This window comes from Asterias amurensis, chromosome 18 (assembly GCF_032118995.1).
Source record: "Asterias amurensis chromosome 18, ASM3211899v1".
In the NCBI taxonomy this organism is placed as follows: Eukaryota; Metazoa; Echinodermata; class Asteroidea; order Forcipulatida; family Asteriidae; genus Asterias; species Asterias amurensis.
The window spans coordinates 6,614,220-6,630,511 of record NC_092665.1 but is presented as its reverse complement, the minus strand read 5'-3'; the positions used below and the strand labels follow the sequence as shown (position 1 = coordinate 6,630,511).

The 16,292-nt window shown below is 39.8% G+C and overlaps 1 protein-coding gene across 1 annotated transcript in view; it reads left to right on the top strand.

Moving 5' to 3' along the window:
• The first annotated feature begins 1,543 nt into the window (after positions 1–1,543).
• LOC139950971 (alkaline phosphatase-like) overlaps positions 1,544–16,292 on the top strand; it is a 38,467-nt gene continuing 23,718 nt past the window's right edge. The window contains exons 1-6 of the mRNA XM_071949800.1: positions 1,544–1,579; positions 2,754–2,928; positions 3,482–3,657; positions 4,096–4,207; positions 6,478–6,600; positions 11,387–11,680. Coding sequence (XP_071805901.1) covers positions 1,544–1,579; positions 2,754–2,928; positions 3,482–3,657; positions 4,096–4,207; positions 6,478–6,600; positions 11,387–11,680 — 916 coding nt within the window. The remainder of the gene's footprint in view (positions 1,580–2,753; positions 2,929–3,481; positions 3,658–4,095; positions 4,208–6,477; positions 6,601–11,386; positions 11,681–16,292) is intronic.

Sequence of the window (16,292 nt, the reverse complement as noted above, 5' to 3'; positions counted from 1 at the left end):
TATTAAGAACGTGTACATTGAGGATCAACTATTTCGAATAGTGCTAAACAAAAAACGCCAAGATATTTTGATTCGGTTATCACAATTTACAGTCCATCATTACGGAATCATCAAAACGTGTATGTAATTAGATTGTATGCACATTCAATCGTTAAGGATTTGTATCGCTGATACGCCATCCGCTATTTACGCGGGGAGGGGTGGGGGTAGGGATGGGAGGGGAGGCGTTGGTGAATCCATTATGACGAATCAAGCCTTTATCCCAGATTTAAACATCGTTTTTTTCCGGAGGGCTTTTGTAACTATTAGTTTTTCGAGGGGATTTTTGTTTTTTACAAATCTTATTACAACTCCTCATACAATTATGCTGAAAAACCGTTACAGTAACACAAAGTATAAAATTGACCGACATAGTTTACCACTTTAGTAAAATGCAGAGTTAACCTCGGCACAATACTTTGAAGGAGTCCCATTTTTTGTAAAACTTCACAGTAGATTAATTGGTATTAAAAAAATACAGATGTGAAGTTGATGATATAGTACAAGTACCGATATAAATAATGGCCATTTGAAATATGAAATTAAAGTTCAAGAACCGATAATTTATTTCCAAGGTTCAAAAGCCAAAGAATGAATGAAATGATAAGTTATTGCTGTTCTATAGTTATGAAGTCTGTAATACAAACTGACTATGGCTTCAGTCTGGTAACAACAGTGACGATCGGTATACACTGTTTCCCTCTCTGATTTTGTTACTTTGATTTCAACATGTTGGATTTAAGATGGTTAATTTGGATCTGTATGCTGACTGCAGGAGGCAATGTGCTATCACAAAGTAAGTAGGCCCAGTGGTTCTCGCTTGAACCATAGAGTAGAGCTCCATTTGACTTTTCAACAGATAAAATTTGAATATTGTAGTGTATGCAGACTTAGTGATCTATTTATAGAATATGATGCCATTGTTTCATGCGAGATCTGGTTGTACGAGAGCTCTGTTGTTTTGCTTGTTGTTATCACGTGAGTAGAACCCGAGTTTTTGGTGCAATGTGTCATGTTCCATTGTCTTTTATTCATAGTTTAACGACGTACAAACACAACAAGTATTACAGACGATTCTTTTTTTTTTCGAAAAACACAGAAGATTGTGGTCGAGAAAGAACACACCTTAATCTCGTAACAAAACACCCGGTATATGTCTTTCGGTGTTGCAATCAATATAACAATAATGTTTAGAACTATATGCCAATTAGATATCTGTATAGTGATTAATTAAATGAAAATGAATACCCCAAAAATCAATAAATGGATGTTTTATTTAGTAAATGAAAGTGTTTTTTTTTTTTTTTCAATAATTATTTTTTAAGTGCACTCTTGATCAAGTCGAGAGAAGACTAATCCTAGCTCTTGTGAAATCCACCCACTGGTTTATATACATGAAACGCCCTTACTACTACTTTTTAAACTGCAATGCAGGAGTAACTCACTAGTAATCGTGCAATGTTCATGCAAACAAATTGCACTCGTCAAAGCCCACACTCTCATAATGGTACCGCATCGAAACAAGCCAAGTCATGTCACGGTAAAGTAATAACAAATGTTATTTATGATTACAATAATATTGTTTAACTATTGTGCGGAAAGTTGCCGGTTGTGGCGCTTTTAAGAGAATTATTTTGCACCAATGCAGGTATTGTGGGAGTGTCATTTTGCATAATTACTGCAGCTTATTTTCGCGCTGACTTTAAGCCAGCCATGGGTGAGTTTTTGGCGGTTGAATTGGACATTGGATAATCACTGGACAATGACTGAAACATCTATTGGTACAAAAGCCAATACGCAGCCCTGTACTTTGATTTGGACATTCAAACAGAAATGCGCCGTACTTTTGACCGAATGAGGGCGCTATCAAACATATTTGTATCACGGGGTTTGTTCATTCATCCCCAAACAGTTATTAAAGACTGGAAAACATAGCCACCACATTACAATCATATAAACCAAGGACAATAAAACCTTTAAAGGAGCCATTACAACCCGTCTCTAAAGCAACATTAACGGCGCAACAAGTGGACGAATCGTGGGACGGGATTGACGGGGACTGGTGACGGGGATTGACCTAGAGGCGAGATGTTACTCTTTGACGTTATTCACGAGCCTCGAAGTGTGACGTCAGATGTTCAGGCTAGTATATCCCTATAGCCTGAACATCTGACGTCACACTTCGAGGCTCGTGAATGATAACGCCAGAGAGTGGCCTCTAGCGTAGGTCAATCCTTGTCCATCTTCACCTTTCACCTAGATTCATATGCAGATGACCGCTAGTACAAATGCCAAAAATCACCTCGGACCAATCAAAACACGGAAACAGAATGCTTACGTCACTGCACGTTTATCCAATGAAATCAGTGTCCAGATATGATACAAATAGTGGGTGTGCCCGATAAGCTTCCCTGGGTCGACCCCGTGGTGCTCACTCGGGTGAACCCATGACAAGAGCTAATCGAACGAACACACTCGCACTCTCGTGGTGATGGCATGCACCTCAGGTCACCCCAAGTGACCCACTCCATAAGCAGGGGGGGGGGGGGCTGACACGGGTGAGCCCCGTCAAAGCTATTCGAACGTACCGGGGCAGATCGGGGTCGACCCAGGGAAGCTAAACGAACGCACCCACTATATTGAGTGCGCCCCACGTGGTCAAACATACGGAGCATTTAGTCTGAGAATATTTCCTGCACTCTTTCATCCTCTAGACCTACAATACCGATAGGCAAGTACCGGACTCGGCTGGTACGGCCACTGCTTATTTTAGTGGTGTTAAAACCAAGACAGCAGTGATAGGGCTAGACGATTCTGCTATTAAAGGAGATTGTAAATCTAGTCTCAATGCTAATGTGGAGTCTGTTATGATATCTGCTCAAAAGTCTGGTAAGTTTAAAAGAATGTCAACATATTCATATAATGTTTTATAACACACCTCTTGCCTTTTCTGGTTGGCTGAACACGGTCTCGTGGGGTGAGCTCAGTCTAGTGATCGGGCGCATGTGCTTGCGGGAACTAGCTCTTTGAAAATAGTGCCCGGTTACAGCGCCCTCTCTTGACTTGAACCGTGAACAGCAACTACAAAACTTCCTTTCTTTTCCACGTGTTGTTCTTATTTCACATTTAAGACCGAGCTGTATAATAATACACAATATTGACTGGCACAATTCGGTAACTAGTGTACGTCTATTCCCTTGGCTTTCAGCCTCGGGAAATAGCTCCCTCTTCTGGTCACTCAAAGTCCCTCGGGGGTAAACGTACAATTACCTCATTGCCAGTCAATGTGTGTATAATAAATATGATTTACTATCATTGATTTGTTGTAAAGTGTTTTGTAATAATTTTAGTCTTGTGTTCTTGAAATTGTATCGATCGAATATATAGCTAATAAATGCTAGTTATTTACTTAGGTTTTCGTTGCTTTGTGTGCTTTCTAAAGCCAAGGCAACGGGATTCGTCAGCACTGCCCGTGTGACACACGCTACCCCTGCCGCACTTTACGCACATTCGCCCCATCGAGACTGGGAGTGTGACTCTGATATACCGCAGAAGGAAACTGACATCGGTTGCATTGACATCGCTCAGCAACTCATAACACTCGGACAGGATACACAGGTACAATCTGCAACATTGACACAAACCAGTGTTTGCGTTCACTGTTCTGAATGTACCGTTTGATTATTCGCCACCCTCATCAATATCATGGGTTATTTTGGTTTTTGAGTCATATTATCTCACAAACTGACCGGCAATGAAACAGGTAGCTGGAAGCATTCGATAGTTAATCATTTTAAACAGTTAATCAATTTAAACAGTTACTCAATTTAAACAGTTAATCATTTTTTTTGCATTTTTTTAAAGCGTGCTCACATAATGAAAGGGTATCAAATTAATGTCATTATTTCAAACTTGTCAGTATCACTTTATGCATGGTGTTATTCTATTTAAGAAGCAGATTCCTAGAATACCTTTCCTGCTAGTCATTGCTGCATGCCGACCACCAACTTCATGGTACGGTCATTTTTATACTAATTCTTCATTAATCTATGCCAGGTTATAATGGGTGGGGGAAGGATGAAAATGTTACCGAGAGAAGCTGCCGACCCAGAGTATCCTAAAGACTCTTCTAAAGCTGGATCTAGAAAAGATGGACGAAATCTCATTGGTATGTAAACCTGATGAAACTTAAACCCAATTATTGATGACTATTGCACCATTTTGCTTTAACAGCTTCTGATCCCATCCAGATTCCATAGAAACCGAGTTACTGAAATCAATAATGCTGAATTGATAATGGTGAACCAAAATTGGTTGATCGATAATTATTATTCGATATTGGTGAGTCGATATTGTAAATCAATAACCACTATTCGATGTTGGTGAATCGATAATGGTGATTCGATAATATTTGTGAATCAATAATGGTGAACCGATAGTCGTAAAAAGATAACTGTGAATCAGTAATGGAGAATCGATAATGGGAAAAGATAATATTGAAACGACAATGGTAAATCAATATTGGTAACTCGATAATGGTGAATCGATAACTGTCCATGAGCCGCAAGGCGCTGACATTACCATAGAGACAGCATGGTGCGTAGTTATAGAAGATAGGAGGAATGTACTTGAATATAAAGTGGTAATGAATCTGAAATAAAAAATTCGTTTTTACAAATGCAAAATTATGTATGATGTATACTTTACATATAATTTAGTACTAGTAGTTACAATTTACTCCTAAGCTAGGAGCTTTGTCAATTATATGTTTAGTAACATCATACATAATTTTGGATTTGTAAAAACGAATCTTTTATTTCATGATCATCAACAATCCAGACGAACTTATTCATATGCAGTGGACACTATTGGTAAAAAAAATTATTATTAGCATACCTTACTTGGTAACGAGTAATGGGGAGGGGTTGATAGTTTACAACATTGTGAGAAACGGCTCCCTCTGAAGTAACGTAGTTTTCGAGAAAGAAGTAGTTTTCCACGAATTTGATTTTGAGACCTCATAATTAGATTTTGAAGGCCCCAAATTAAGCATCTGAAAGAAACTGCCGAAGATATCTTTGCATATGGGTGATACATCGATTGACCCTACTGATTCTGTCAGCAACTTAGGAATACAATTTGATTCTCATAATATGACAATGATCAAGCAAGTTTCCAGCCTCTGCCAATCAATACATTTTCAAAAACGTAACTTAAGGAGAATCAAACGGTACCTGGATAACGATACTCTCCATCATGTTGTCAGAGCTTTAGTCCTCTCTCGTATTGACTATGGCAATCTCCTTTTATTTGGTGCAACGTCATATGAATTGGACAGAGTTGAAAGACTACAAAATAGTGCAGCTCGTTTAGTATGTTCCACACCATTGAGAGAACATATTATTACCCCATCACTTATAGGGAACTTCATTGGCTACCAATTAGAGAACGAATCCATTTTAAGATTGCTCTTCTCGTTTTTATGCTTTAACAAAACTACACCTCATTACAACCGCTTTAACTGTCACATTACACTCCTCCACGTTTTCTTCGATCAATCGCTTGAATGTTCCCCGAGCAAACAAAGTTCTAGGGCAGAAGGCTTTCAGTGTGGCTGGGCCCATGATTTGGAACAATCTCCCAACTGCCATTAGGGAATCTAATACTCTGTCTGCTTTTCGTAAAGACTCACATTTTTCCAAGTTAATTTCTTTCTAGTGCGCTATGATCTTGATGGAATAGCTCCTTATAAATATTAATTGTTATGTTATGTTATTGTTATTGGTAATTACTCAAAATAATTATTAGCGTAAAACCTTACTTGGTAACGAGTAATGGAGAGCTGTTGGTAGTGTAAAACATTGTGAGAAACGGCTCCCTCTGAAGTAACGTAGTTTTCGAGAAAGAAATAATTTTTCACGAATTTGATTTCGAGACCTCAGACTTAGAGTTTGATGTATCGAAATCAAGCATCTAAAAGCACACAACTTCGTGTGACAAGGGTGTTTTTTCTTTTATTATTATCTCGCAAGTTCGACGTTTGATATTTTATTGTCTTTGACAATTACCAATAGTGCCAGTGTCTTTGAACAATTAAAAGCTATATCTTTCAAAATATCATTTGTATGCAAAATAGTATACGATGTGTTTAAAGAGAGACTGTTTCTAACTATTATTATTTATTTACTTCCTTTTTTTTAAAAGGGCGATATCTCTCGATAAATCCAATTGTTTGTAGACTGCAGCTTGATTATGTTTTGAAACAAAAAGTAAACTCCGTTAAGTTACCCGAATGCAGACTGAATTCTGACCAGTAAGTAATGCATGTTAACAAGTTGTGCAAGCTTCTCAGTTTTCTATAAGTGAATGGTGATTCATCGTCAAACCATTCATATTTAAATTCTAATTACAACAAAATGGTTTTGCATAAACGTCAAGGTCTGATGAATGACGGTTTGCCATTTACAACACTCTCATATGCAAACGGCCCTGGAGGAATTGAGGAGTTAGACAGCTTCAAAAGTACTGGTTCGAGACGGAATCTGACGGATACCAACACAGGTAAAGCTTCAATTGATTACTTTGAGTATTGGTTTGTACCACTCAAGTACACCACTCAGTAAAATTAAATCCGAGTATATGCAGATTTTTGAAATATTTTAAATATTGAACATATAACTTGGCAAAGTTACAGGGAAGTTTTTGCAAACACGATATTGCCAAGGTAAAGTGCCCCTTTGCCATTTCATAAAGTTATTCATTAACTTGTGTAAACAATTATTTTAGTTGTATTGTGATAAACATTGTTTTATTATTTTTTTGTGCAGAGGCTGCCGAATTTCACCATCCAGCGCTTGTCCCAATTGATTCAAAGACTCATGGTGGAGAAGACGTCACTATTTACGCCAATGGACCAATGTCGCATCTTTTTCACGGGGTACATGAACAGCACTACATTGCCCACGTGATCAGATATGCTTCCGGGTTAAACTGTCACAATGGGGCGCCCTCTACTGGACCAAATTCCATTTTGGCTTTACTGTTGTTTTCTTTCGTACGGAAGTTTATAGATTGAAAAAGAAATTCAATGAATGTATTTTGTCCAGTTTATAGCAAAGACAGCCAATATTATAGTTTAATCGTGTTTGCAAACAGTAAAACAAACAACCACAAACATGGCATCTGTTAACCTTTTTTACAGCCGCTTAAATCGGACCGACTTTTTCCAGTAATATCACTTTTGAATCATACAAAAAAAGAAAAGAACGCCAGGCCTAAATGAGAAACTGACTGGATACATTTTAGTTTAATGTTTGATGAAAACAAATCCCTTTTTTGTAACAATTTTTTTTTGTTCTACTTCTTCAGGATCTATATTTTCATGGTCAATATTCAGATAACTTAATTTTAGTCATGAAGCTATACAAAACCATGATTTTGTTAAGTAAACGTACTTTTTAAACGTCATTTGTGTCCCTTTTTATTTCTACATAGCGCGAAGTATCGCTGATTTGTATTCCTCGCTGTTTTGTCGTTCGGTACACCCCTACGTACATTATGGTATAATCGGAAACCTTTCACCCTCGCCTTTCCTAATATTAGAGGAAATTAAAGCCATGGTTAAAACTAAGGCTGCACAATTGTTATACCAACAGAGGGCGTTATTTATAATACTCGGATGTTATTGTGGGCTTAGTGTGTCTGTTCGACCCCCCCCCCCCAGTTTGTAAATATTATTTCAAATGTGACGTCAAGATCACATGGGGCTCCCCAGGGTGATCAACCATTTCCCTCCAAAAGACCGTGTAAGTCTCACGATGATAAGGTCACCACTGAGCTTCCGGGCACCACAGAGCCATCAGCTGGGGGAGATTACCGTGCGTGCAATTGTAGTGTGATTTTGTTTCTGTCTGATCACTTTTTATCAATCCCCAAAACATATTTATCGAATGATTACATTTACAGTTACCAATCACTAAAATCTGTAAACTTAAACAAATTAAAAGGGATAAGTAATGCGCCACCATCCGGCTCGAAGTGCCCGATTGGTAAGCAAAGTAAATGTGTTGACTACACTAGCACACCGAAGTTAGTTTTGTTTAAATAAGCATACAATTTTCATCTTATTCGAGCAAAAAAATCACCTAATTGCTTCTATGACACATCATTGCCCCCTTGGACCCAAACTCCCACGGCAGTTTCGCTTTTAATCATTGAACAGACTATGATTAAATTTTAAATTAAATTGTTACCTCAAACGAAGTCAAATAAAAAGAAAATGCATTGTCAATATTAATGTATTTTGTCAGAACAGACTAATTTGCAAGCACATATACAGCAACATAAGTCCAGTTGTGTATTGCTTTTTACACGAACGTTTTACTACTCAAGTCAAGCTTTAACAACTTTTCTTCAACAAACTGAGGAATTTAATTTGAAGACACCTTTTCTGGGGTACGTTACACCAAACCATAAGTTAATGGATAAATTTTGTTGTTTTGAAACATTTTCTAATACCTTTCAAAATTCAACAAATAATTGTAAGCATAAAAACCTTACTTGGTAATGAGCAATGGAGAGATGTTAATAGTATAAAACATTGTAAGTAACGGCTCTCTCTGAAGAAAACTAGTTTTTGAGAAGAAGTACTTTCTCGAATTGTTGAGGTCTCAATTTCAAGGCATCTGAAAGCACACAACTTGTGCGACAAGGGGTGTCTTCCCATTATTCTCCCGCAACTTCGACGGCCAATTGAGCTCAAATTAATGTTCACGGGTTTGTTAATTTAAGAATATGTTGAGATACACCAAGTGGAAAGACGTGACTAGTGCTTGAAAGTTTCCTAATGTGTCCTGCCTTTGCCCTTAAAGGGTAATTTTAAACTGATTTTCAATTGTATCCTTTGTTTTCTCAGAGTCTACTTCCGCACAAATGCTTTTGGGAAACAAGAATATTCAATGGATCAAAACAAATTAAATGAACACATTGCGAACAAAATGTATTTACTATTTACAACTTTTGGATGAGATTGAAGTCATTTTGATTGTTTAACACGTAAGGCAGGATTCCGCCTTGGGCCGGTGTTTCATGGAAATCTGTTCCCTGAGATTCTGGCAGGTGTGTCAGGAGATTCTGTTCTCCCAAAATTCCCTCCCCTTATACGGCAAACTTGTTACAAACTACTTGTGATAGCGCCCTTTGTTGAATCACACTCACTCAGCCCATGTTAGTTTCCCAAACAGGGGAAATAATCTCCGGCAGCACTGATTTCACTGAGACACCGGCAACCCATCCGGGCGTCTAGTACTGGAGAATTGCGCGTTGCCAGGTCACTTCGTTTGTTTGCAGTTTTTCGGAAGCAAAAATAAAACAACATGTTCGGTCGCCAGTCAAATAAGACGAGTTGTGTTCCTCCGTCAACGGGGCCTACAATCCCGGCCGAAATGCTTGGGCCACCCATTCTTACTTTAAAGGAACACGTTGCCTTGGATCGGACGAGTTGGTCAAAACAAAAGCGTTTGTAACCGTTTTTTATATAATGCATATGGTTGGAAAGATGTTTTAAAAGTAGAATACAATGATCCACACAAGTTTGCTTCGAAATTGCGTGGTTTTCCTTCTACTGTGCGAACTAACACGGTCGGTCATTTATGGGGGTCAAAATTTTGACCCCCATAAATGGCCGACGTGCTAGTCGACGAGGTAAATGGAAAACCACGCAATTTCGAGGCATGTTTGTGTGAATCATTGTATTCTACTTTTACAACATCTTTCTACCCATATGCATTTTATAAAAAACGGTTACAAACGCTTTTCAAAGACCAACTCGACCGATCCAAGGCAACGTGTTCCTTTAAATAAAACTTTTCCCTGTCCACTTCCCACTGACAATAAACATTTTCTCCCCTGCCCCTGCTATCTCCAAAGAGATATGGCCGGGATTGTAGTCTGGGTATCAACACCGCACACTGTACGTTTGTAGTAAATAAAGCAAAAGAGGGCGCTTTGTAATTCTCGTCCCCTGGTTTCCAAGAAAACGGTGTTCGCGAGCACACACACAACCAACGTTCGGATCTGTACACACCTCACTTTGTACATACACCTCACTTTGTACAATTTGATAAGTTTGTACAATAGAGGGCGCTTTGTAAATGTATTCCCAATAGACCTTTTCGCAAATACTGGGGCGCGCGCGTAAAGCTTGGAATTAGGTGCATTGTGGTCTAGCTGATTACAAATTTGATTCATATATATCCCACAATGCACCTCATTCAACAGTCTGCGCTTGCGCATTGGTATTTGCGATAAGGTCTATTAAACAACACCACAGAGCCACAGCGCCCTCTACGTATATTTTCTTACAGTTTGCCGTCTACATAGGGATTAGACTGGGCCCCTGTCTGTTATCCGCAAGGATAAAGACAGGTCCCGGCCGCTCGATCTTGCGATTCAATTGGATACAATCAATGGATACGTGCAGTGACATGAGCTTTCCATGCCCCTACAGTACATGCAACACTGCCGCCTGTCTTCAAGTAGCTCTATGTGAAATGAGGGAGGTCAAAGGTGAAACTACACGCCGGTTTTTGGTACCGGTCTCTGGCGTTATTCACGAGCCTCGAAGAATGACGTCAGATGTTCAGGCTACCGTGGGTGCGTTCAACTAGCTTCCCCGGGTCGACCCCGATGTGCTCATCCAGGTGGCGTATTTTTTTCCAGGACGAACGTGGGCAGATACTTACCACACGTTCGTCCTCGAAAATAAATACGCATCATCACGTCACCCTGACGTCAGTGCATATCGGGTCAGCCCCAAGTGTCCCGCTTTTCCAGGACGAACGTAGGGTAATTATCTGCCAACGTTCGTCCAGGACAAAAAATACGAATCTTAGATGAGCAAACCGGGGTCGACCCAGGGAAACTAATCGAACGCATCCATAGATTGTTGGTGACTGGGGTTTATTTGATCAGGGTTTAGGTGCAATGCGAAGGTGTTTAAAGCCATTGGACACTTTCGGTAAACAGTATTGTCCAAAGCCCACACTTCGTGAATCACAACTGCTATATAAAATAACAAACATGTGAAAATTTAGGTCCAATCGGTCATCGGAGTCGGGAGAAAATAACGGGAAAACCCACCCTTGTTTCCGCACGTTTCGCCGTGTCATGAAATGTTTTTAAAATGCATCCGTAATTCTTATATCGATAATTGATATTGGTTAAATGTTTTCTCAAAAAGTAAAGCATTTCGTGACATAATATTTCAAGAAAAGTCTTTCATCATTACTTTCTGTAAACCTTGTAAGTTATTTGTAAATCTGTGAGCCTTTGTTTTGTTTTCTGTAAGTTTTAAGTCTGGCTTTAAGTCTGGCTTTAAGTCTGGCTTCAAGTCCTTCTTTGGCTGGCTCATATAGTAGCGGCAAAGACCAAACGGAAAGTGACGAACGTGAAAATCCCAAGACGTTGGCGGCAAAAGGGGATTACCAAAATTGGCTGACGGTTGGGAACGACCTTCAGCGACAACAGGAAAGAGGTCAGGCGGCTGGTAGCGGATTGGGATGCAGCAAGGAACGGTGGCTGACGGTAGGTTGCGGCGACGATGACGTGACTCATTTGCCGAAATCAAGACCTCTGCGTACGGGTAGTATAAAATAGTCGAGTTTGGCGTTCCCACTCTTCGCAATAATCTGGTCATCTACTCATCAGACAATGACTACCAACGAAATGGACCATTGTCATGAAATATTCTAATTACATTCACGCATGCGTCCAGGCCCTGTTCGTTGGCAAACACCATACAGTTGTGCACTAAGCAGACGCGCAATCGCGTCTGCGTCACGCACCCATCAGCCGTGTACCAAAACAGCGCGATGTTCCCTCATTAATTGTTGCCAACCAAAACGTTAGTGCGTACGCGCTATGTGCAATTTACATATTCCATGGGAAGGGTATATTGTGTCGACCCCAACACGACAATGTACCCTTCCCATGAAATATGCTAATTACTTTCACGCATGCGTACAGACCCTGTTGGTTGGCAAGCGCCATAACATTGTGCACTAAGCAGACGCGCAATCGCGTCTGCGTCACGCACCCATTAGCCGTGTACAAAATAGCGCGATGTTCCCTCATTTTGCCAACCAAAACGTTAGTGCGCACGCGCTATGTGCAATTTACATATTTCATGGGAAGGGTCTATTATGGTCATCTAGCATCACTGGGAAGGGCTGATGAGCTTGTACAACTTATATCATTCATGAGGGTCACTACTGGTCTATAAAAAGAGAGCAAGTTGAATTCGAGATTATTAGACAATAAGAAAATTATGCTGAACTTTACTTAATTGTGCGGGGCAAACGGTTGTTTATACTATTGTGCCATTTAAAAAAACGTGCTCTGAACTATTTGACATAGCAACTTAAGTCTGATGGTTTCAAACTTAAGGGTTCGGATATTTTTTGTAGAATGACACAAACACAATGTTCACTGTTTTTCATTAAACTTGCACTAGTTGAAGATATAACGTGAAGTTTCCCTTACTTTATTACTTGCAGAGGTGCTGTAGCTTTTGACAAAAAGAGTAAAACAGTGTCAGGAAAAAAAATCAGATTGTAAATTGTATTAACCAATAATTGTAGTTTAATATCCATTAAAATAATCAAAACACAAAAACCATAACAATCAACTGATACGGCGTCAATGTTCATTCCTTCAATGTTTTTAAAACATTCAAGTGACATCTGACCGTTTCTAAAACTATGACATAGATCTTAACTTTTGGTACAATGGATACTAGTTTATTTAGATAACAATCCTTTGTATGAATATATGTATCAATTAATATGTTATGTATGCTAATGTTAATTCAAAAATCAATATTGTGTTTTTGACGGCCTGTAACGTTAATGTTTAAGGCAGTGGACACTATTGGTAATTACTCAAAATAATTATCAGCATAAAACCTCAATTGGTAACGAGTAATGGGGAGAGGTCGATAGTATAAAACATTGTGAGAAACGGCTCCCTCTGAAGTGACGTAGTTGTCGAGAAAGAAGCAATTTTCCACGAATTAGATTTCGAGACCTCAAGTCTAGAATTTCAGGTTTCGAAATCAAGCATGTGAAAGTACACAACCTCGAGTGAAAAGGGTGTCTTTTCTGTTATTATCTCGCAACTTCGACGCCCGGTTGAGCTCAAATTTTCACAGGTTTGTTATTTTATGCAGATATGTGGAGATTCACCAAGTAAGAAGACTAGTCTTTGAAAATTACCAATAGTGTCCACTGTCTTTAATTTTACTGTCAGCGACACTTTTCTGTAGTAAGGGGGATCAAGATGAAATGCAATTTTGTGTAACTAGCTCGTATTCCGAAAGATTAAGTTACAATCAAAATGATGGTGTGTTTTGTTGGTATACCTTTTTATAGCAAGATTGGTTTGGTCAAAACGAATACCGAAACATTTCATCTGCATTATAAAAAAAACAAGTGCTTTCTCATGTAAAAACAAACAAACGCAACACTACGAGGAAGAGTTATATACTTCACTATATCGAGACGTGTTCGGGAAAATACGGCACAATACAAATATCTTCCGGTAACTTGACAACGCGGTATCCTTTTGATCACAAGTTATCATTAGTTTAAATTCATAAGTATTAACAAATGTATCAACAGAAGACAACTGTAACCGGTTTTTATTATGTTGTTGCTTCAACAGGGTGCAGCTGTAGTCACCAGTTTAATATTTGGAAATACAAAATGACCGGCGAAACAGGTGGCCATCATGAATTATGTTTTTTTGCTGTCTCGGTCTGTATCAAGGAAGGTGAATTGCTTTGCTTTTCTTTACTACTTACTAAACTATCCAGTTTTGTGTGTTTTATTTTTAGTAATTTCAATTTTCTTTTTTTTTTTTTTTCGGGAACAAATAATTAAAAGTCGTCATCAAGTACTTATTAAAGCACCCTTGGAAATTGACATTGAAAAGTAGACATAACCAATTTCCCCAAAAGTTCTATAAAAAAAGGGATACACTAATATTTAAAGCACTGTTAACGTGACAAAACAAAACATGTTTTCGTCACAATAAACACGTTTGCAAAATCACGCTTTAAAATAAACGTCTTTTATCAAATTAATTGTCCTATGCTTTAAAACATTATCTAAACAAACTGCCCCATTTTAAGACAATTAACTAGTGATTATTATATTTTGGAACACTATATATTCGCCCTTTTTTAAAGCGTTGTCTAAAACATTAAAACGTTTCCGTGTGTTTGTATGTTTGATTTAGATTTCTTACAGCAGAAATCCAGTGAAAGACACGTAATGGTTAGAGCTACTATATACTGGACCGTGTACAGCTAAGTGAACTTGATCTCCATAGTGCAGGGGAATCACTGTACTGCTGCTCACTTGATGACTACCTGCAGCGTTTACATGCCCTGCAACAATGGTGTTACCGTTCTTCCTAAGGTGGACAAATAGTTCAGGCCCACTTGATGTTTTTAAGACTGAGAACATCAATACGTATACCCCAGGCACATTACACGTAAACGTGCCGCTATTCAAGTTGAAATCAGTCCCTTCCTCTGAAAACAATAACTCTTCAAAGGGCAGAGGATCCAAGGAGAACGGAGGGCTGAAGGCGGTATTTCTCACTGCAGTGAAGGCGGACCGTCGCGAACTACGTTCACCTGCTTCACCAGTCTGTCCAGCTGGTCCAGGTTCACCTTTCTCCCCCTTCAGACCATTCATCCCAGACAGACCTCGAAGTCCCTTTCTGCCCTGTTGACCGACTCCTTGCTCTCCCTTCAGTCCATGATCCCCTTTAGCGCCTGGCTCACCAACTAGTCCATCTGACCCGATGTCTCCATTTCCCCCGGGCTCACCCGCTTCACCAGTCTGTCCAGCTGGTCCAGGTTCACCTCTCTCCCCCTTCAGACCATTCATCCCAGACAGACCTCGAAGTCCCCTTCTGCCCTGTTGACCGACTCCTTGCTCTCCCTTCAGTCCATGATCCCCTTTAGCGCCTGGCGCACCAACCAGTCCATCTGACCCGATGTCTCCATTTCCCCCGGGCTCACCTGCTTCAACAGTCTGTCCAGCTGGTCCAGGTTCACCTCTCTCCCCATTCAGACCATTCATCCCAGGCAGACCTTGAGGTCCTTGTTTCCCTGGTTGTCCGACTCCTTGATCTCCCTTAAGTCCAGTATCCCCTTTAGCGCCTCGCTCACCAACTAGTCCATCTGACCCCATGTCTCCTTTAGCCCCGGGTTGACCTACCTCACCAGGGGACCCTACAAGCCCTTGACCATGGTTCCCATTTGACCCGGGAATTCCAGGTATACCGGTATACCGGCTGGGCCCCGGCAGCAGGAGTTACACGTTATCTCCGGATTAGGTGAAACTGCTGTTTTAGCCACCATGAACGGAACTTGCCAATTACAAAGAAGAAAGGTTACTGTTGCTATGGTAATCTTCATCTGTAATTTAATAGAATACATAAAACAAACGATAAAAACATAGCAGGCGCTTCTCTAGCATGTGTGTGTACCTGGCCGTATTGATCGTAAGTGTTCCCTTGTGTTGAGCTAAATAATCGCTCCACACAACAAAGTGGCTACCGCTACACACTTGAGTACCTACTTAGCTTACTGCAGGGTGCCGTTGGCTCGTTTGATCTTCAACATACTGAATATCGTGTTGAAATGCTCCCCAATGACACCCAAACAACTGTCAGACAATTATAAACAACTGTAAAAGGAGAAAAAGAGGAAATATGGGTGTTGAGGAGAAAGAAGTTTAATCAGACCGGTAGAATCTTTCTCCCAACAATTGTATTGTCCATTGCCGTTCCCTATGCCCCAAAATGGATGAGCTCGTTTAATCACATGCGTAAACACAGAGACTCTGGTATCCTTCACTGAGACATGGTTAGACAATACAACCCAGAGTAATGATCTCCATACAGACGGCTTTGAATCTCGGATTCGACTTGACAGAGATTACAAAATTACAGGGAAGAGACAGGGTGGGGCGCGTATGCCTCTATATCAACAAGAGATGGTGCAACACAGTGATTGTTTGAGATAAAACCAACACCCTATACATTGAGCTCCTGTCCGAATCACTTCGCTCATTTTATAATCCAAGAAAGATTCGTCAACTTGTCTACATTGTGAGGATTTCTCCTCGTGTAAAAATGCACGATATCTACGAATAGTCTAACTACTGCATAGCGCGGCAGCG